This window comes from Lemur catta, chromosome 15, assembly GCF_020740605.2.
Source record: "Lemur catta isolate mLemCat1 chromosome 15, mLemCat1.pri, whole genome shotgun sequence".
NCBI lineage: Eukaryota > Metazoa > Chordata > Mammalia > Primates > Lemuridae > Lemur > Lemur catta.
The window spans coordinates 6543607-6566502 of record NC_059142.1 but is presented as its reverse complement, the minus strand read 5'-3'; the positions used below and the strand labels follow the sequence as shown (position 1 = coordinate 6566502).

Below are 22896 nucleotides of genomic sequence, written 5' to 3'. Positions count from 1 at the left end.
GACAATCCAGAAAGGAATTAGAAAGAGGGTGAAAACCGTGTACCAGCCCACCTCCCACTATGCTTCCGGAAAATGGCTACATATTCCTATGATTCCGAACAGAAGTGATTCATTACATTTATTTAAGGCAAAGTCACCATATGCAAAAGACAGGGCTGTACTAGCCTTTATATAATATAATGAATATAAATAAATATATTCCTTATATTTTATTATAAATATTAACTAAAATGGTCTCAAACCACCCATCCTTCTCTGTGTGCTCAGTGGACACTCCCGTGAGCCTTTTTCCTAGGTGCTGGCCCCAGAGCCACGAGGACAGAGTTACTGTGCCAGTTTCCCACCATGGGGACAGAGAGGTCATGAATGAAGCTGTCCATTGTTACTGACCTTCAGGATACTGCCAGTTACAGATAAACAACCTTTCAATATTCAGAGCTAACTACCACTAATATTTCTCTCTGAACACAGCTTCTACATGGGAGGAATCCGAGCCTGGCTCCATCTACCCTTTTTAACTAAAGGTCAGTAGAGACAAATCTGACAAATGCAACCAAACGGATATTTCTACAGTCACTTTGATCACCCCTTTCTCTCCTCCCCTGTTTTAAAGTAACACACGCTTAATAAAGAAAAATGGGAACTGAAAAAAATTAAAAGTACGCATACTTCTGTCATCGAAACACAAGCACTCTTGTTTCTGGAGCATTTCCTTCCAGCCTGTGTTTTCTGCGCATCTCCTGCTGCCGCTCACCAAAGTGCCTTGGCAGGTGTTGGGCCACTCCTGCCCCTCGGGCCCGCACCCCAGGGCCCATCCCACACACTACCCTTCAAGAAGCGTGAGGGGAAGAGCCCAGATGCTTACTGGGTCTGCACAAGTATTTCTGGGAAGCAGTTTTGACTGGTTTCCTCCCCTGGCAACAAATTCCCCAAAAATCTTTCTTAGACGTAACTTTGCATGGGACCCCTCCCTGACTGGGGGCAGTTTGTGACAAGAAAACACTTGTGGCAACACAAAGTGACATCTTGGCAAGCACATCCCAAACATTTTGAAGACAGGGCTGGGTGTGCCATCATCCCCCCTGGGAACCACCCCTGCCCCCTGACGGGCGGTCACTGTGGTGCAGACCCGCCCAGGGCGCTGACCTGCTCGGCCACTTCTCTGCTCATGGCAAGTGCCAGCTGCAGCTGAAGCTCCTCTTCTCCGCTAGTCTGGGGCCGGGCTTGCTCCAGCTCAGAGGACACCCTCGGGGAGGTGGCTGTAGGGGGAGGCAAAGTTACTACATGCAAAGACAGGGTAGTTCCAGCTCACACCCAGCAGTTCACTGGTCAGACCACGCCCCACTCCCATCTCAAACCCACAAGTCTGGCAATACCCACCAATGCAGGCAGAGGACAGGAAAGGCCTATAAATATTTCACGGTTAAAAGCAAGTGTCGGTCAAATGTGGCTTCACAACTACATAAGCCACATGTTGCCGACCGAGAGAAGACACCTTTGGGTATGTAGCCCTCACCAGGATCAGAACCTCAGTCTTGACTACAGATCTGCACTGCTCCAAAGAGAGGAACTAACTCAAAGACCCAAAGTATAGTTCTTGAAAAGCTGGACCAAAGAGTATCCTTCACACAAGCACAGGGCACCTGGGGACCAAGGACCCCATTAGGACGCAACTACATTTAAGAGCTGCACTTTGCTCTTGCAGTGTTAAGGATCCTGGAAAACAAAGCCCACTCATTTCTGCAGTGACCCCGAACACTTCTGTTTCGTAAGTCACACATTGCACACTGACTAGAAACAAATGCAGACATACATGCAGACATTTTGGCTCTAAGTGCTCAGCTAGTTTAAATACTTATAAGCAGCTCCTGGAAAGATAGTTTTTTTGTTTTTGGGGTTTTTTTTAAGGGATGAGATGTGAATTCCTAGCTAATGTAACAACCCCAAATGAAGGAGTCTTTACAATCACACCATAATCCAGGCTGGGCCTCCCCGCATGGGAAAATGCTGGGGCTTACACAGCCAGCCATTGGCAAGTTTTATGGATCAGGGAATCTAGATGCCTCCAGAAATTAGATGTGGAGTTTTGGGAACTATGCTAAGTGTGTGCCCACCTCTGCCCCATCCCAAGAGAGTGTCCCCAGCTTCTCTAAAATTCTCAGAGCAAGGCCTGCCCTCTGAAGAGGTTTGGAGCCACTGCCTTGGATGGGTCCTCCCTCTGCACCTTAGTGCATACTGTTCCCTCAGCTCACCCACCCCTTCCTCCTCAGTTTTCAGAGCTCAGCTTTCCCCCCACTGGTCCTCCAGGACAGCCCTCCGCCCTGAGGCTGGGTCAGACTCTGGACCTCTCCCTTGAAGCATTCACCCCTGGCCAGCAAGTCCCTGTGGGTGGATGCTTGCACGCACAGACAGATGCAGGCAAGGAAGGAAGGAAGGATGGATGGATGGATGGATGGATGGATGGACGGACGGATGGACAGATGGAGAATCCAACTGTGTGGCTAACGGGTAGTTGCTTTAAAATGTTCTAATTGTGTATTAGTCTACCTCTCTCATTGCATCCATTCTAGAAAACCTAATATCAGGATTCACTCAGCTAAATGTTGCTTATGCCTAAATCTCCAATCTAAATCTGTTTCTTAAGGTTTGCCTCTTTGGGAGAAAGTAAAAGACTGGGGATGATCCTGACAAAGGAGGTTTCCAGATGGCCAGGCCCCGGCTACAGTGAATAAAACAGAAGAGGCCTAAACACAGGTCAGGCCGCAGAAGCGACCCACAGAAGAATCAGGACGGCGCAAAGTAGCTGCTTCTGAGCACAGGGCTGAGGCGGGGCGGGGAGGGGACTGGGGCCTCCTCTACGTTGAGACGTTGCAAAAGCAGAGGCATTTTTAAATGAGATTTCTAAAAACACAAAACATATAGTAATAAAGTTTAATTTGGAACAATCCGGTGGCGTGAAGCACAGTGTGTTTGCTGTGATTTATTGTCATCCAAAGAACCATCAAAAAAAAAAAAATTAAAAAAAGCCAGCAACCAATTGCCTCATGTGTCTCTGGCAATTTGCACGGATAGGTCAAAGCGCAAAAACAGTGCTGCAGTTAAAAAAAAGCACAAATGTATTTTTCTGAATAAAATTAAGTCAAATCCCATCCTAGTGCATCATCCCAATTATATTTTCCAAAGCATTTCTTTAGAAATAAAGCTAGATGGCAATGAAAGTCCTCAAATTCATCTTAACAGTTTGATTTCTTGATATTTCACCAAAACAAGAAAGTATTTTGTGGTTGTTGGTTTTGTTCCCAAACCTCACCTATGCCAATCAGAACACTCAGTTTGGGCTTTCCTGTGGTCAAGAAGCAAAGATGTCACCATCCACACTAAAGGAGACAAAGGAAGCCAGACAGTTTGGAGGACTCTCCCTTCCAAAGCATTAACCACTACTCCAGGGCCTGTTCCCAGCCTCTTTCCTGATAAAGAATCTCTGAGGCTTGGTTCCCAAGGCTCTCGGTGTGTTACAAATACAGCACCTCTGACTGACATCCTCCATTTACTACCAAAGGGAAATCTGGAGTGAACGAAGTAGAAGGCCCTAATATCCTACCCCATCCCACAAAAAGTGCTCTGGAAAATGAGTCCCATCCTGGCAGAGAAGCTGCTACTGGCTTCACTGCCACAGCGCCTGACCCAGCCGGGCTAGGGGGGGACAGCACCAGCTGCTGGCCACACTGGCTTCAAATGCAAACGTACGCGTTTGTGTCTACCACACCTGATGCTGTTAGAATAACGCGCAGCCAGCACAGCCGGAAATAGCTCACCACATCAATGTGGAAACCAAAGACAAAGGGTATTCCCCTGAACGCTGTGGTTTTTATAAACGGATGTACAGCTCTCAGTTCCGCAGATGGCAGAATTCACAGCCACCACCCCTGAGTATCAGCTGAGCTGCACACAGCGGGTCTGAGCTTCGAGGCAGGGTTCCAGCATAGACATTCTTGCCTCAGTGACAGCAGCTCAGCCCACAAAGGGCCTCTTATGCTCACGCACATGACAGCGAACACAGATGTTGTTGTGAGACGGGCCTGAATGGACCCTTCAGACCACCTGAGCCTGGCCCTGGCCCTGCTTTGAGGATATGAAGGTTCACAGCTCACAGGGACCAACGGGAAAAGCAAGTGCCCCGGGGAAGTGCCACTCTCTCCCAGCCACTCTCTGGGGGGACGAACAGGAATGGTTAGCTCAGGCTCATCACTAAGTAGCATCAAATGCACACAGGATTCTCCCACCAAGGCACCTTCTGTATTATGAACCCCACTGGAAGAGCTCAAAGGCTTCACTGCTGTGGCCAAGAATTCCAACCACGGTGGGCCTCATTTCCACCCTTTCCAGTCTGTTACACCAGCTGAGAAAAAGCCTCGGGAGAGGCTGAGCAAGGTGGCTAGAAAAGTTCAACATTTCCCTCAAAATACAGCCCCATAGGAAGACCAAGAAACTCCTCCCAGCTCAGACAGACGAGGGTCTCCCCCATTCAACTCTGCACTGCCTACTCCGGGGACTGCCCCAGCAGAACCTGGGTGCCTGTGCCCTGTGTTGGAGGAGGGACCGACCCTCTTTCCCAAACATGCTCCTGAAACAAAGACCAGAAGATTTTCTAATAAAGATGCTTCAGCAGGCCAATTTCAGGTAATCTAAAGCAAGGCAATCAAGTTGGTAGAAAAACAGGAAATCGTTTATTATCAGCTACGCTGTGCAATTTCCTAGAAAGTACTGAAGTAGCATCTGCCAATCACATCACGATGATGAAAGGGACCAGATACAGTACACAGGACGTGACTTTATCATCAAATGGCTCTGTGCAGAGACCAGCACGACTTCTGGTACGTGAGCCTTACACAGACCCCATGGAGGAGGCAGCTGGGGGCCTGGTCTGGTGATGCTGAGCACATAGGCACGTCTGACAACTCAGCGAGAATGCAAGGTTGCTGGGCCTGGGGACCTGAGAAGACCCCATGTGGATCCAAGCACTGCTGCCACCACGTATGCCCCGTGTGTGTCAGCTGAGAGGAGACCAGGTGGTGGAGAGAACACTGAACCGACAAGTCCTGTCTTCATCACTGACCAGCACTGGGACATCTGACAGCCTTACCTCTCTGAGCATGTGCTGCCACATCTGTGAAATGGAGGCAGCAGGGCCTGTGGAAGGAGGTAACAAGCTGACCTATAAACGGGGTCAGAAGTGCAGGGACGCAGCTGACTGTCCCCCACAGATCCCAGCCCTGCCCCCGGTCGGTCACCCTGTCCTCCATCGGTGACCACCAGACCACCGGGAGCTGGAGCTCTGTCAGGCACCCCCACCTTCCTCCTCACACACAGAAAACCTGGCCCCTCCCCGGCCTCTGAAGTGCAGGCTTGCGGCTCTGGTGGGGGCTGGGCTCTCTCTGCCGGGTTGGGGTCCTTCGAGGGAGGGGCTGGGAGCACGGAGCCCAGGCCTGCTGAGGGCCAGCTCTTGCCATCCAGCGACACGTTCTCCTGCCCAGCCAAGTTCCATCCTCGTTACTGAATGGCAACAAAGCACATACTGGGTCTTCCTCAATGTGGTGACATCTTCCTGTGGTTCCCTGGGCCACTTCCTGAATCAGTGATGACCTCAGCCACTAAGGATGTTCCTGCCCCAGTAGCTGTGGCCTAAGCTGAGCTGCGGCTTCCGAACACAGGAGATCCTCCGGGGCCCTCACTTCTGGGCCCACGGGGAGGGGCAGAAGAGACTGCTTTTAGTCGAATGAGGTAAATTATGAGAAAATAAGCTCAGATTATCTGAGGTAACGCTAAAAAAAAAAGGAATATAAATATACGGTGAAAAGGCCAAAAGGGTGCAAAATAAGAAAGGCACCAAAGCACAACCACAGCCAGATCACTGTCCAGCTGCAAGGGACATGTGACTTTACAACAGAGGGACAAACCTCAAAGCCACCTTGTGGTGTAGCCAGCACTGGCACCACCATGGTGGGACAGGCTGCCTGTCAGGGGACATCATACCACCACCCATGACTGTCCCAGCAAAACAATGACGTGCATGGAATCCAGGCTCCAGGTGTGATTCCCGGTTCACAGAAGTTCAGGCCAAGGACCGGGCTGAGCATGGCAAGAGGTGGCAGACGCAGCCCCAGGGTGCTCTGCAGGACGACTGGCCCAGTCCCCTTAGCATAGTAGGGCCCTGAGGAAAGGGGGCAGCATGGCACTGAGACAGACCACAGGGGCAGGATGACCCGACACAGCCCACGGTCCTGGGGTGCTCTTGCCTTAGACCGGCGTCGCGACATTTTCAGGACAGCTGGCACAATCTGACCGGGGCCTGGGTATTCTCTTACTGGTACTGACCATTACTGATTTTGTGAGGCATGACAGTGTGATCTCCAGGAAGAGATGTACACTGAGGTATGTAGGGGTGGAATGGGATCATGTCCACAGTTTATTCTTAAATATTTCAGCACAAAAGGGAGCAAGAGCCACTCCTCTCACCACGCCCCAGGGCCCTGCCCAAAAGAAACAGCTGCTCACATTTTCTTGTGCTTCTGTGTGTGGGTGCAGTGGCACACCTCCCCCCTGGCCTGTCCCACAGCACCCCCCTGACGTTCTTCTACTACCTGGGCCTCCCCCAGGCTGGGTGGTGTTGACCTGAGAGAGGCAGCCCCGTGTGACAGGTGGGAGCGCGAGCCCTGCCGTCCCCATGCCTGGCCTTAAATGCAGGCTCTGCCGATTCTTATCGTGTGACCTTGGCCCAGGTGATTAAGTCCTCAGTGCCTGTTTTCTCACCTGTACAGTGGAGACTAAATACCTGCCTCCTCGGGTTACCATGTGAAAACCACACGCCACCTGCACGACACTCACTAGCCTCTCAACGAGCCCCCGTCTGTGAGCGTTACTGCTCCTCCACAGACCAGGCTGGGGCCACCTAGATGGGGAGAGCTGAGTCTGGCCCTGAAGGTGTTGCTCTTCATGACCAACCCTCCACAGATGAGGGAACCAGGCCCAGAGAGGGTGAACGGCTTGCTGCTCAGAGCTGCCCGTAACAGGATAAGAACTCGGAGCCAGGACCCAGGACCCAAGTCCCACACTTGCTCGCTGTAGCCCCTTAATCGGCTACACTCGTGCACACAATCCCGTGCCAGGCCTCCTCTAGGCATGAGGAAAGTCTCCGTTCTCACGAGCTTGTGCTCTAGTAAGGAGAGACCACAAACAAATCTAAAAGGCAGGGACTGGCAGGAAGCGGCAGGGTAGAGAGCTTGCTGGGCTGTGTCTGGGAAGGGACAGGAGATGCTGGAGCCCTGGGACGCCAGGGAGGGTGGGGGCGCTTCTGCTCTGGCGGAGGGTGCCCAGGGTGCATAATGGAAGCACTGAGGGGGCTCACGGCCTCCCTCAGGGATGGTTTTAGTGGAGCAGTGATGCCATCTGACTGGGCCAGAGGGCAGCGGTGGGAGCCTGGGCCAGAACAGTAGCTTTGAAGGAGATGAGAAGCAGCCAGAGTCTGAACACATTTCCTTCCGATCCTGTTACACCTGGAGATGCTTCTAACCACCTGGCCCGGCTCACAGCTCCCGCACAGCAGGGAGTGGCGCTGCGGGGGGGTATAGACTCAGCACCTGTGGTGCTCTCTTCTGACTGGGTGTTGTGGGCAGAACTGCCCCCCCAAAATATGCTGAAGTCCTGACCCACATCAGAACATGACCTTATTCGTAAATAGATGTAATAAGTCAAGATGAGGTCATACCAAAGCAGAGTGGGCCCTGAATCCAGTAGGTGTCTCAGAGGCACAGACACAGGAGGTGAGAACACAGGGGACCATGGAGGCAGAGACTGGACAGAGACTGCAGTGACACAGCTGCCAGCCAAGTAACCCCGGACCCTGCTCGCCCTGCCATCCCCCGGGCACCTGCCAGTCTGCACAGTGGACACTTTCCTGCCTTGGGCCTTCCCTGCCCACGCTGCTCCCTCGGCCTGTGCACTCGCCCTGCAGTCCTCACCTGGGAAAGAGAAACGCATCCTCATCCCAAGTGTCAGCTCAGCGCCACCCTCTCAAACATGTTCTCCCTGGCTGTGCGGTCAGACCAGTCTCTGACCAGAGTGGGGGCTCCACAGGGCAGGGGGCTTGTAGCCCCTGACTTGCCGGCACTGCAGCAGGCCGGGCACACAGCGAGCGCTCGGTGGGACTGCTGGATGGGCCTGGCCTACAGCCTTCGTCATCTGAACTGCACGTTTACACTGCTCTCCTGCATACAGCTTCTGCCTTCCCACGCGGCTGTAAGCGCTAGGAAGGCAGGGACCATATCAGCTTTGCTCCGGGCACAGAGCAGGCCCTCTAACATCTATCGGCTAGTGTTCAAATTTAGTTTCTGGCTGTAATTTCCTCATCACCACTCTGTGATCTGGGTACTGCTGACTCAGTGTGCAGACAAGGAAGCCGAAACCCACGGGGAAGAAGGCAGAGCCCCAACAGTGTGGCCACATTAAACCGCAACACAGAGCTGGTGACGGGGATGGGGGAGGGCAAAGCAGCACCAAAGGCAGTCCTTACACTTGTCCGCACGATTCAAACCCATCATCGGTCAGAAATAAAAATGCAAGTTTGTGCTGTTCTCTCTGGGCTACAGATTAAACTTTCTTCATTGTAAGAGCACCAGCTTGCTGGGGATGAAAGGGACAGCTTGACCAAAACATTAAGCAGCTTTTTTTTCACTGCCACTTCCCCAGGGTCCTCCGATTCCTGACGCTTCTGTCCACGGTGACAGTAACAAAGGTACAGTCTGTCCTGCTCTGGATGGAGCACTGGGGCCAGGCCCACCTGTGGCCTCCCCTGGAGCCACCCCCAGGTCTCCAGGCAGGAGCGAGAGTGGAAGGAGGGGACGCTGACGCCCACGTGGTGCCAGCGGAGGGAAGCGAGCACAAAGTGAGGTGGGAGCTTCAACAAAGACATTTATCTCTTTTTAATCCAATCATAAACTCAAAATAAAAGTATTTAAATGCCTATCGTAGTTTCTTAGAATACTACTACAAACAAGAAACTCATTTTTAAAATGAGAATTTGATAGTAATTTCCATCTATTAAATTGGCAATAATCGTTTTAAAACAGTAGTGCCCACTGTGGGTCCAGGGGCTACCAACCGAGCACTCTCACCCGCCTCAATTCTACATTGAAGAAACAAACCAAAGAATCCTTTAAAAAAAAAAAAAAGCTTTCTGCACAAGTTTGCCGCAGCGTTACCCGTTACCCGCACGGTGAGAAGCTGACACCACTGGTGGCAGGAAACGGAGCTGCGCTCCTGGAGCGTCCCGGGCACGAGGCGCAAGCGAGGCGCACACACATCAGCACGTGTGAGTCACACCATGACGGGAGAGAACACAGGGTTAATCTTACAGATCAAAGACTTAAACTTGGAGAAGTCAAGTAACCTGCCCCGGGTTTAACCTTCAAAATTCAGTTTAACTTTGTAGCAATATGGAAATGCATATAGACAGGTAGATTTAAAAAAAAAAAAACAACCCGAGTGGGTACCTGTCCTATTTCTCACAGGAACCCTCACAGTGGTGAGGGGTCAGCTTCGAGGCACCCTCTGAGGCCGAGGGCACAGGAGCCACAGCTCCTGCACTCACAGCCTGGCCTCCACTGCTCCCGGCTCTGCAAAGCCTGCCCCCACCCCCACCCCAGGCAGCGCACAGGGCAGACTGTCCCTGTGTCTGCCTCTCCTGAGTGGGGCCCACCAAGGACAAGGTCTGCCAACAGGCCCCTCAAAGCTTAGGGGCTGGCCCTGACACACACGAGCACAAAAAATGAACAGATAAACACTTTGAAAATGTCACGTGATTATTAATCACATGTCCACAATACTGTTATATTTTCTGTATAACATAAGAGGTTTAGATCTGTTGTGTTTTCATGGAACACTGTTCAGAACTGTGATTCAGACTGGTCCACACAGCTGCCTTTGGGGAAGTGGGTCTTGCCCGAGCCTCCAGTTCCTCTCCAGATTAAAAACCTGCTTGCTTTGCTCACAGAAGGACCGCCATGACAAAACTGCACAACCTAGAGGCTCGCGACTGCCTGTGGTTACAGTCTGAACAGCCAGAACCCTGTCACCAAAAATTGCTGGGCTGCTGAGTATGAATACAAGCAGTAACTGGCAGTCCAGCGGCAGGGCAAGGATGAGTTAATAATCTTCACCCAGTGAAACGCCATGTGTAGCTGTTAAAATGTTTACAGGGTTGTACAGGAACCATAGAAAATGCTTCTGATACAATGTCACCAGACAGAAAGCAGGGATGCAAAGTTATGTTTACAGTGTGAAAAAGAAAGTACTTAGGAAAAAAGTCCAGAAAGAAACATACTATTAAGTGAACAACAGTTGTCTCATGTAATAAGATTACAAGACACTTTTTTCTTATTTTTTTTTTTTTGCATTTTCTAAACTGTCATGAATGGAAATACATTACTTTTATAATGAAAAAACTAGCAGAATTACTGATTTTGTGTCCACACCACACTCACCAAAGGTGGAGGAGCGGGTCACTGAACAGGCTTGTCACAAGGGCGCTGGCCGTCCCGCTGAGAGCTGGGTTAAGCTTCCCGTTAGCAGTCAGCAGGAGGAGACTAATTCAATTTACAATGTCAATTTCCAAGCCACTGAAACTAGGAGTGTCGCCTGCTGCCTGTAACTGTATACAAGGACACTGCTACTGGCCATGGGTTGAAGGGAGGGGAGGAAGAATCCTTCAACTGAGTGAGGCCTGACCCGGTACCTACAGCCCCCAACACACTGCAGTCACCACCCCTGTGCTGTCCAAGGGAAACCCCAGAAGTTCCAATTTGAGAGGTGTGGCCAAGAGTGTGGCTCAGGCCTTGGGACATTTGGGGACATTTAAAAGCTCCTGGACAGCCAGCTCAAGAGTCAGTGGCTTAGGGAAAAGAGAAAAGGCAACTAGCAAAATAAGGAGCAGCATTTTATTACTAAACAAAACAACTATGAAAAACAACTATGTGTTGCTAAACACAACTTCAAAGCATCTAGAACCACACAAATATATTAAATGTTCCTATATTTCTGGAAAAGCCTTCAAAATGTGTTTTCAGAAGACTAACGCTCATGCCTGGAGCAGATACCAACAGAGATGAGCACATCACATGAAAATACCACCACATGGCCGGGCGTGGTGGCTCACGCCTATAATCCTAGCACTCTGGGAGGCCAAGGCAGGAGGATCACTTCAGGTCAGGAGTTCGAGACCAGCAAGAGACCCTGTCTCTACTAAAAATATTAAAAACATTAACCCGGCATGGTGGCCTGAGCCTGTAGTCCCAACTACGCAAGAGGCTGAGGCAGGAGGATCATTGAGCCCAGGACTTTGAGGTTGCTGTGAGCTAGGCTGATGCCACGGCACTCTAGCCAGGGCGAGAAAGCCAGAGACTCTGTCTCAAAAAACAAAACAAAACAAAACAAAACACCCACCACAAAAAAAGAAGAGAGAGAAAAGAATCAAGGTTTACTTAGCACCCATTCATCCTGGAAGTGTTTACTGAGCGCCTCTCCTGGTTCCACACATGCTAAGGACACCAGGGACACAGCACTGGGCCTGGAGAGGGTTCCTGCTCTAACAGTTTGTTTTAGTGCGGGGAGACAGAAAACAAAGTAAACAAGATAATTTCAGATAGTGAAAAGTACTCTGAAGACAATAAAATGGGATAACATGATATATAGAGAGATATTTAAATTATTAATATATGGTCTATTTTTCCATGCAAAGAGAAATCCATCTTTATACCTTCCCTCCTATTTTTATTCATGTAATTTTTAAATGCCTCCTGAAGTTGGCTATTTGGAGCTGGCAAGTGCTGTCCTGAGCATCCATGAATTAAAGACACCATCAGCAGCTGTGACTATGTTATCCAACACCTCCTTTCCCTACTACACTGGTTGACAATTTATGAACAATAATTTGTTTCCCTACACCACAAAAATGCTTTCAAGACATGAGAGCAGTGACGCTGATGCCTTCTGGCTGTCCCCGGCAGCAGCTCAGCCATCCAACAGCCTTAAGGAGACACACTAAAATCCTGCTTAAGACCCAAGTCTTGGGGCAAGAATGAGCATCTTTTATATTTGACACTTGGATAGATGTGTTAGTAAAACTGTCACCTTCTTGGGTGTGTTCACATTACTGATCCGGTTTCCTCCATGATTCCATTTTCCACTTGAAGGGATTAGCTCTCTCTAGAGTAAGGTAATGTTCTGCCCTACCTCTACCCAGGACTGACTGCCCACCAAAAACAAAGGGCTCCTATGATTTACAAAACACATTTGTTCCAGCAAAATATGATGCCAGGCCGGGCGTGGCGGCTCATGCCTGTAATCCTAACACTCTGAGAGGCCAAAGCAGGAGGATTGCTTGAGGTCAGGAGTTCGAGACCAGCCTGAGCAAAAGTGAGCCCTCATCTCTACAAAAAATAGAAAGAAATTAGCTGGACAACTAAAAATATATAGAAAAAAATAATTTAAAAAATTGAAAAATTAGCTGGGCATGGTGGCGCATGCCTGTAGTCCCAGCTACTCGGGAGGCTGAGGCAGGAGGATCGCTTGAGCCTGGGAGTTTGAGGTTGCAGCGAGCTATGATGACGCCACGGCACTGCAGCCTGGGCAACAGAGTGAGACTCTGTCTCAAACAAAGAAAAAAAAATATGATGCCAAATGAGTCTCATCTCCCACTAAATTCCTGGTCCATCCCCAGAGCCAAGTGGAAGGCTCCTGAGGGCTGGACACATTCCTCTTCGGTTAGCTGTCCCTGGCCTTTCCTGACACCAGGAAATACCTGGCTGGAAGGCACCAACCACCTCTTGGCCCTGGGCATGCCCCGCTGCTCCCTGACAGTGTCACTCGGCTCTGCACCTCAGAGCTTTGCTACCTGCCACGACCTCAGGAGATCTCGACTAGCCCAGGCTCCTTCCAAGGTCCAAGTCCTTCCAAGTGCTTCTGAGGGATGTGCTGGCTGGGTTTTTCTTTTTCTTTTTTAACAATTAATGTATTTTCCCATATCCTTGAGTTTCAAAAATAGACCAGGGCAGGACTCCCATTTTAGATTCCTAACTTCTTATCAAAACATTTTCTTCCATGGTACACACGTTTCTGTGTGTACATGTGTCCTGTGAGTGCTCCAGCTCTACTCCCAGAGTCAGGCCAGCAGGGCTGGGGCCACAACGATTCTGGTCCACCCCTGAGGTTCCCTTGCTGTGGAGACAGCTTCCCGGGACAGTCCTCGGAGAGCCACTGCCCCCAGGCACTTCCTAGACACGTGAGTGAACAGTGCACAAGGAAGCTCCCAGATTCTCCAGAGTTGCTACTGGGGTCAAGAGTGGCTGATCACCGTGGAGGAAAGGCGATGGCCATGCCACCTCTCCACTCTCCGAGATATCCTGAACTCCCCTTGGATTCCTGCCAGGCCATTAGGAAATAGAGGCGTGGCCTGAAGGACTCTAGGCTCAGGCGTGGCCGGAGGGCAGCAGCTGCAGGGTGGGGGGTGGGGGGAAGGCCGCCTTCAAGCCCTGCCCCTCCCACCTACACAGCACAAAGCCTAATTTGAATCCATCTTCAGCAACTATGCAAGATAGGAGCCTGGCTTTATTTTATTTTCTCACCCTTATTTTCCTTTTGCCCTAATTTCTTCTGGTATCTATTTAATCCTGTGGTATTGCATGTGTTTTGTAAGCCAACTCAAATCCTTTCTAGAGTGAAGCAGGGCAAATAAATTAAATGGTCATAATCTCTAGTAATCACTTGGTAAACCACTGCCCGCTGGTACATGAGGGCAGCAGCTCTGGCACGGGAGCTCCCAGCCCAGAGAAACCGTGGCCTGAAGGAACCCCTGCCATTTCCTGGGAGCAGACCTGAACCACCCCACAGCCAACCGCTCTGTACCAGCCAGGGTGCTGAAGGCATCACGGGGCAGGGCGGGGGGGCAGCAGGACAGACCTGGAAGACCTGGTGGCAGGTGCCTGCACCTACCTGGGCACCTGAGAGGTGGACCTGCCATCACCTGGGGCGAGGGTGACTGGGGGTGCAGCAGGCTGAAGGGGCAAAGCCCACCACTCACTTTGGCTCCAGGATTTCAGGCTGGTTCTGGTTCATGTGAGCAAAGAGGATTTCTATTCTCTGCCTGTCTGCCTTTTTCTTTTCTTTTCTTTATTTTTTAAGAACAGGAATGCTGGCTGTCAAACTCCCACTGAGAAATGCAAGGCCGCAGGCCACAGGGGCCCTGCTCCTGTGCATCAGGACAGCTGCAGCTCTGGCTCTGGAGACGACTCAGGGGCTCCGGAAAGGGGGCTGAGAACACTGGGCTGGGCACGCCCTGCTCTTGCCAGCCCTCAAGGGAGGAGAGACAGGGAGACGCAGGAGAACTGGCCCCTGGCCTTAGAGTGTCCATAGCCAGAGGACAGCAGCAATCTGGTTTTATTCCAGGCCTCCACCTTGACTCACAGAACGACTTCCCATGCTCATCTGCCACCCATGACGTAGGTTCCCAGCATCCCAAGAACTTCTGCAATTTCTCCACAGCCTGGTGAACATCGTGGCCTGGCCAGTCCTACAGAGCAGGAGACGGCAGAAAGAGCCTTGGTAACAGGTGGGCTGTTCTCCTCCAGGGTACAGATCAGGCCGGCCGCCATCTCTGTGTGATCTTGGGCAAACCCCTCTCCCCTAAGCCTGAGAGGTCTCCTCTAGGCCACACAGCTTCCACCTACACACAACAGTCCCAAGCACCAACTGCATGCCCGGATCATGTGAGCACAGTCAACACAGGTTAGCCTCAAGGGGCCCCAGCCTTGGGTGGTGCGGGGATTATAAAACCATGATGTAAACGCAAGCACGAGGTGAGGCCATAAGCACCGTCCACGCCCCAACTGCTTCCCGCATACATCCCCCGCCCAGAATTCTCTCCTTCAAACTCCAGATTCTTGGACCTTCTTGACACCTCCAGTGCACGTCTGGCAGACACTTGACACTCAGCCCCCTTCGGCCTGCTGCACCCACAGTCACCCTCGCCTCAGGTGACGGCAGCTCCACCTCACCTCAGCGCTGGCCTCAACTCCTCTCTCATCCGTCCAGTCCTCTAGCAAATGCTGCTGGCTCTTCTTAAAATGTAACCAGGCCACTTCCCAGACCTCCGCAGCCCCATCCAGGTCCAGGCCCCGGTCATCCGCCACCTGGATCAGGACAGTGGCCTCCTAACTGGTCTCCCTGCCCCTGCCCTTCCCTGTCCCACACACAGCCACGAGATCCTCCCAACCCTCCTCCTCATCACAGCACAGTCAAGTCCCCCCTTGGTTCAAAACCCTCCTGTTTCCCTAACTCTGAGTAAAAGTCAATGGGACTTTTGATGCAGACCCAGAAGGCCTGATGACACCAGTCTACTGACCATGTAGTCTGTCCACGGCAAGTACACATCGTGAGGGAAAGTACTTAGAAAATTTACAGCAATTTGACGTTATTACAGCACTCAAACACTGACACAAAAGGCATCCCTCTGGATGGACTAGGAATTCAAGGAATGCTCCCACCCAGAGGTGGTCTGAGAGGCCCTGCCCCACGCTTCCACCAGGCCCATCTCTGCCACGCTCCACCCTGACACACCTGCCACACTCCCTCACTCTGCGCCAGCCTGGCCTGCAGACTTTCCAGTCCTCAAACGCCCTGAGCACGTCCCACCTGGGGCCTATGCATGGCACTCCTCTGCCCAGAGCTTTCTTCCCGACCTCCACACAGCTACTCCTCCTTCAATCCTGGCTCCATTAGTACCACAAACCACCTGCCCGGCTCCCCACAAAAACACTCAGCAGGGCTGTTTTTGTTTTGCTGTTTCCCAGAGCACTCATCACATAATGTATCATTTATTTATATTGTGTTCTCCTGCCCTATTACCACGGAAGGTCCATGAAGGCAGGGGGCTCTGCCCTGTGCTTGGCACACAGTGCCTGGCGCACTGGAGCTCAGCAAATTCTTACAGTGAAGGGAACATGGAAGCGCAGAGCTGGCCCTGTGGACAGACATCAGCTGGCCTGACCATGACTAGAATGTGCTTCTATAGGACAGGGGGCCCTCGAGGACGGGGCGCAGAGCTGGCCCTACAGACAGACATCAGCAGGCCTGACTGCGTCTGGAATGTGCTTCCACGGGACAATGAGTCCCCAAGGACTGGGGGGCAGAGCTGGAGGAGGGCACCTGAGGTCCACCAGGGAAGGCTTTGTCTGCCACATCACCAGCTCTGGGATGGACCTGCAGGGAACCCTGGCATCTAACAGAGCTTTCTGAGACCCAGGATCAGAGCATCCTTTGTAAACATACACAGGACGGCCTGGGAGAGGCTGACAGCACGGACCCCAGTCAGAGGGCTGTGCTGGATTCAGGCCATGGAATGAAATGAAGGATGGAATCTGGAGCTTTCTGAGGTCAGATGTACAGATGTATGCGGGAGGTGAGGGGGAGGGAGAAGGCACGGGGAGGGGGAAATGAGACATGGCACGTGAAAGAAAGCTCCTCTAACAGCACGTGACCACTGGTGACCAGGACAACAGCCAAAGTCACTGGAGGCCTTCCCGGCTGTGGCTGCTCTCATGTGAGGGGAGTTTCTCAGCGCCTGGGTCCTAAGTGCACCTCTCACAAACGTCTCTCCTGCATCACAGCCTGCGTCTTACCAGCCCATTTCTGAACGGCCGGCACCGTTCTGACTCCTCCACTGCTGATTGTCAAGCAGGTGTGCTCCAAGCAAGTCCACCAGCGTGCACATGTTAAGCACCACCCTTACATTCAACACTTTGTGAGGCACCAAGAAAGAACAGGAAAGAAACATGGGCAGGGTCCCACTGCCAACATCACCCTGTGATGGCGAGGGTGTAAGATGTGGAGAGGAATGCACACACCAAACATTTAAGGGAGGAATGCAACTCCACATAACACTTGTTTGCTCCAGACTCTTCTAGGGCATGGGAAACTGTCAAAGAAAAAAAGTACTCATTTTTATCTTTAACTCATACCAGAGCTGAAGGAGAGGAGAAAGCCACACAGGCTAAGCACCCTGAGCAACTTGCCAGACTGGGGGGCCAGGGGCAGTGGGGCCAGGCAGAGGGAAAGGCAGGCACAGGCAAAGGAGCAGAGGCAGGCCCTGGACTGGCCACGGTGGAGGAGCCGGCCGGGCCTGATCTTAACGTGTAAATGCCCAGGAGAGCAAGCCTGCCAAAAGGAGAGCTGCAGGGCTAGGTGAACACAAAATTAACCTCAAAATAGACACTGCAGTTACTGAATGGGTAGAACACAGGGAAAACAAAGGGGGAGCCCCATGGGGTTCTACGGGAACCTGCCGGCACAGCCCCTGATTATCATGGGAAGAAGCTGGCATGCCACTCCAAAGCCTTTGGGTTACCCTTCTAAACATGCTGTGACCATTTACATTCTTTACAGGGCAAAGCTGGTCAGTTAAGAAGCAAAAATCCTGCATAAACTGTTAGGGGAAGACAGGGGCATGAAGGGAAATATCCCAGAGCTAAATATAGTGATCACACAAATACCCAAGTCAAACAAGCTGTAATATTAATGAGGCATGAATGAACAGTAACTGTTTCCAGGGCTAAATAAAGGCAGGCCACCTTATCAGGGAAGTGGCACAAAAGCTGTCTGTTGGTTCCCCTTCTAGTAAGAGTAGAAGAGAACAAACAGCTTTCTTCTCTGCAGCAGAGACCCCACTTGGGACCGAAGGTAGATTAGACTGAAAGCATTTTCTAATAGGCAACAGTGATAATCTGTTTCCAGTTTAACCTGTAACAGTTGTAGGCTCTAACTAGGATACATTATTAATTAGTCAATAGAGAAGCCCCATTTTTAGTTACCCATTGAATTAGGTATCTTCAAACACCATGACCTAAAATTGACAGTACAGCTAACTCTCTGTTTACCATGGTAGTTGGGATTTTAGGAGGGACAGCAGTTAATTGGGAAGCAAAAACAACCCCACTTCATGCTTGGCAAGGCATGTAACACTGCATTAAGGAGGATGCTTCCAATCACCATCCACTGAGGATCTTGTATCAGCCCGGCATTGTGAGGTCTAAGTCACACATTTCCGGTTCAACTAGCCAAGTGGTCTGACCCACCACACGGGTGGACCTGGCAGGCAGCAGAGCCCCTCTTGTTTGTCAGTTTGGGGGCACGGGGAAGCACAGGCCATCATCCCATGCCCAAACAGCAGCTCCCTGTTAAACCTTCAGAGAACCTCTAGCCGGGGACGTGTGATCACACGAGGGGAGCGTGGCCAGGCCACAGCTCCTGGGAGAGAGGAAGAAAGAGCTCCTGGGTCCGCTGGAGGCTGGACCGCTAGGCCCGGAGGAGACAGGGAGAGAGTTGGCTGTACTGGCACGGCAAGCACGTCCCCAGCAAGCTGCCCAGCATTTCTAGGAAGGAGAAAAGCAAACCGCCGTCCCACCTCGGGCTGCGCGGTCACAAGTGAGGCAGGGCTGGGACCAGTCACCATTTGGGCGGGAGGCCAGCCCCAGGTGCGGCAGGAAGGGGTGGCGCTGGCTCAGTGGCTGCAGCTCCTCACTCTGACCCAGCGGGGCCCCTGTGCGGTGCTGGGGGCACAGCGAGGCCTCGGGTGCTGTTGGGCAGGGACACACACACACACACATACAGAGAGAGACACGCCATTAGAGGATGCACAGCAGCCCCTGCAGGAGTCACAGGCCAAGGCCGCTCAGGGGCCTGCCTCACCCCTCGGCCCTCTGTGCTTAGAAGCTGTGAAAAGCCTGCTGACCACAATCTGACCCTGAACATGCAGCTCAAGCTCCAAGTCTGAAGGAACCAGAAAGTTTCAGAGCTGGGACCATGGCAGCATCATTCAGGACCTGTGGCTGGGAGCCACAGGCTTGGTGTCAGGATGAAGGGCCCGATCAAACAACCAGGCTCCTGCACCCCTCCTGTCCCACTCCTGCACCAGGAAGGTTCCACAGACCACGTGTGGAACGGGGATGCTGTTTCAGCCCCACACTCTGTATCCTCTGGTTTCCTGAGAATAGCGACTGTGGACGGCTCGTAGAGAGAAGAGCAGGTCCCCTCGGCTGTGCATCACAACCACGGCCACATGTGACAGAGGAAGCCAAGGTGAGTTGGGACCAACTCAATCCAAGGGGAGTTGTTCTGGGGGATGGTGACAGGGTCCTTGAAAGAAATAAAACAATTTTACTTCTTAAAAGGCAATCTTCATTTGTTGGTGCAACGTAACCCTGAGGGAGACTTCTAGAGACTAAGGTTAAATTGTTTTCAAGTGGCTTCACCAAAGTCACAACCTTGGCTTATGCAAAGCAGTTCAAACTAAAGGGGGAAATGATAACTAGAAATGGGACAAGAAAATGCTAACCTGCTCCAAGCTTGGTAATAATTTAGAATTCCTAGAGGCAGGAAGTGTGACTTTAATATGCAAATCTCGGCTAGGGCGGTGGCTCATGCCTGTAATCCTAGTCCTCTGGGAGGCCGAGGCGGGTAGATCGCTCAAAGTCAGGAGTTTGAGACCAACCTGAGCGAGACCTCATCTCTACTAAAAATAGAAATAAAAAAATTATCTGGACAACTAAAAATATATATAGAAAAAATTAGCCGGGCATGGTGGCGCATGCCTGTAGTCCCAGCTACTCGGGAGGCTGAGGCAGTAGGATCGCTTGAGCCCAGGAGTTTGAGGTTGCTGTGAGCTAGGCTGACGCCACGACACTCACTCTAGCCTGGGCAACAAAGTGAGACTCTGTCTCAAAAAAAAAAAAAAAAAATGCAAATCTCCCATTTGACATGTTTCTCAAAATACTGGTGGTGGTGGTACAATGTCAAACTGAAACCTACAAAAGCAGGAAACATTAGAAGTGGTCTGGTAACAGAATCACTGACTAAGCAAGGGTTGACAGGCTACAAACAACTTCCTTTAGAAAAAAAAGTTTTCTGTTGTGCTGACACCCTGTTACTGATGCCAAAAAGAAAGGGTATAAGGATCTGTACTTTTGTTTTTGCACCCAGAAGATATAATTTCTGCAACCCCCATCCCCACCCTGCCCCCCAAGGGCCACCAGGGCTTCCTGTCCGAGTGTAGGGTCCACTCTGTGGCTGGGCACAACACTGTGAAGATGAAGGGCCCCCTTCCAATGAATAGCCAGGATGCCAGCATGGCTCACAGAGAGAGACCAGCTTACGTCAGGCCCTGAACTCCACTGCTGTTCCCTGAAATCTCTTCTGAACATAGGGCAAAAACCCCAAATCATCCAACACACAAAACCAGAACACAGACCAGCCCCACCCAGTGCAGACCCAGCCATGCAACCAAATCACCAAGAACTCCCATTTGCATATTTGAAAAGGAGGTCTTGGCTCATGCTAACAACCTGTAGAGGTCTGGTTTTGTTTTTTGCATTTTTCCCCTCTTTGAGTGAGAGAGACATCCAATCTCCACCCTGGAGTAGAAAAATACACTGAGCCACTCAAGAGACCTGCAACTGAGTCAGCTGAAAAACATTTAATACGAGATTAAAGAAACCAGATTATCAAGAAAGAGCATTCATTTCCTCCCGGCTACCAGAGTCAGCTCCCCATTGTACATGCGGCAGGACAGTCCCTTTGCTACCAGACCTTCTCTGAGGAGGAAGCAGAGGAGACCCGCCGCTGTGCCTACCTTTTCCTAAGGACTCAGGGAGTCACGAGAACCAGCCCTGCCCAGATGCACAGAATGAGACTCACAGAGCACCAAAGGACTTCAGAGACCCCTAAGCCAGAGCAAACACCAGACCAAAAGTCACTTTGTAACCAGAATTCAAGCCAGACCAAGGGCAATGTTCTCTGGGCTGCCAAAGGCTAAGAACTGAGGACAGTCAAGCTCTGTGGTGGCTGCCACTCCCTAAGCTGAGGGTACCCCCCCAGCTGCCGCCCAGTGCTGCTGCACTGGCAAGGGGTGGGGAGCACTTTGATTACTCACAGCCATGGTAGGAGGCCGGTGATCCCCCAGCCTTGCCGTACTCCTGCTCCGAGTAGCTGGTGGAGAGGTTGGGCTGGCTGGAGCCACGCCCGAAGGTGATCTGGTTGCTGCCCATACCGGTGGCAACCTGGGCCATGCGCTCTTTGGTCTTGAGAGCCTGGGCCCTCTCAGCCTTCAGCCGCTCCTCGTCCTTCAGAAGGGCCACCAGTTGCTTTGACTTCTCACGCACGTTGATGCCCTGGTCCTTGCCGTCACGGTCAATGTACTGGAAGTCCTTCAGGGTCTGGATGGCAAAGATATTCTCTCGGCACTGCTGGGCCACCCGCTCAGACCCCGTCTTGATGAGATAGTCCAGCAGCGTCAGTGCCTTGTACACGTGCCGCCAGTTCTTGCCGTGGTCATTGAGCCGCTTCCACACCATGCTCATGATCTCCGAGAAGGCCACCACATTGTAAGTCAGGTCAGCGATCTCGGTCATCAGAGAGCTGGACGGGCCCCATGGGTCATTGGAAGTGGCTTCCCGGACTTTAATTTCAGCCTCTGAGTAATTGTTCACAATGTTTTTCATCTGCCGTCTGATAGAAGAAGTCGTCATTTTTTTCTTTGTTACAAACTTAAAGCCCTTCAGAACTTCCCTGACCTTGTTAAGTCTGCACCCTCTGATGGTTCAGTTTCTGTAATCAATCTAGAGCAAGATCCCTGAACGGTCCTTTCCTCCTCTGGAGCCCGAGATCCGAGAAGCTGGAAGCCATGACCTAGAAAAAGAAAGAAAACCCGCTCCGTTGTGATGTGAGTGCCCTGGGACACGGGAAACTCCAGCCTAGACACTTTTGTGAACAGTAGGTGTTAGGCGTAACTGGGAGGGTACGAGTAGACGTACGCCAGCCTCCTTAGGATGAAACTAACATAAGATCAATATCACCATTTAAATAAGGAATAAAATTTAAACTCAAGTTTAAGCCTTTAGAAGAAAAGTAAACATTATGACTATTATTCTATTTTCAAAACACTACCACTGGAATGGCCATTATGCAGGTTGCATTTTCACTGTCTGGCAAAAGCCAGCTATGGAAGAATCAGAATGGTAGGGGAAGCTGATCCTTGCAGACTTAAAATTACATGTTGGGGCAAGAAAACACCTCCTTTCAGGTATATCTGAACCCCAAAATGCCTGCCTATATATCCTTGAAATTGTTGAACACTTGGCATGGTCCACTGTGCTTCTGACAGCCCAGGAAATTCTCCTTGAGAACCACTTTTCCCCTAACCTCCCCTCTCAAAAATTTATAAAGGTTCCTGCCTGCTCTTACAGAGCAAGGCGAAAGACCTCTGCTTGGTTTTGTAAACTAAAAATAAAACCCTACCAACTGAACAAACACCCCTTTTGGCCAAGTGGACCCCAGAAAACCTTAAAACTGAATTCCTAGCCAGGAAGGAAGGGAGGTCATGCCTCATTATACTCACTCCCTTTTAGAGTTCAAACACAATTGACTAGCATTAATGATGAAACAGAGATCTTTATGACAGTAAGATACTAAGTTATTAACAGGACCTAAGGCCATGTTAAAGGCCTAGGCAAAGGTTAAATCACACCTGCTCAGGCCATCAGTTTGCTGAACAGATCACTTGAGTAGGTATATTGTGGCTTGTCTCTGTGAACAGACTCCCTTAACTGAAAGCACTGCAAGCTCTCAGACGAGCTTGCTTGTTCTGCTGCCAGCCTCCACCACAGGCCACGGCAACCTCAAACTCCTGGCCTTAAACGATCTTCCCGCCTCCCAGGCCTGTATGAGCCACTGAGCCCAGCTGAGATTTATTTCTGGAACCAATTACAAATCAAAGAATCTTTGAACCCACCTATAAGC

The 22896-nt window shown here is 51.1% G+C and overlaps 1 protein-coding gene across 3 annotated transcripts in view; it reads right to left on the bottom strand.

Annotated features, from left to right (window-relative positions):
- Positions 1–22896, bottom strand: part of EPN2 (epsin 2) — a 79157-nt gene that overhangs the window by 21626 nt on the left and 34635 nt on the right. For 2 of the 3 annotated variants that reach the window (XM_045526924.1, XM_045526926.1), the window contains exons 3-4: positions 21032–21786; positions 1147–1259 (exon numbers count right to left, since the gene is read on the bottom strand). In XM_045526924.1, coding sequence (XP_045382880.1) covers positions 1147–1259; positions 21032–21626 — 708 coding nt within the window. In that variant the 5' untranslated portion in view covers positions 21627–21786. Of the gene's footprint in view, positions 1–1146; positions 1260–18508; positions 18680–21031; positions 21787–22896 lie in introns of all 3 variants that reach the window. The other variant, XM_045526927.1, reaches the window with a different exon arrangement.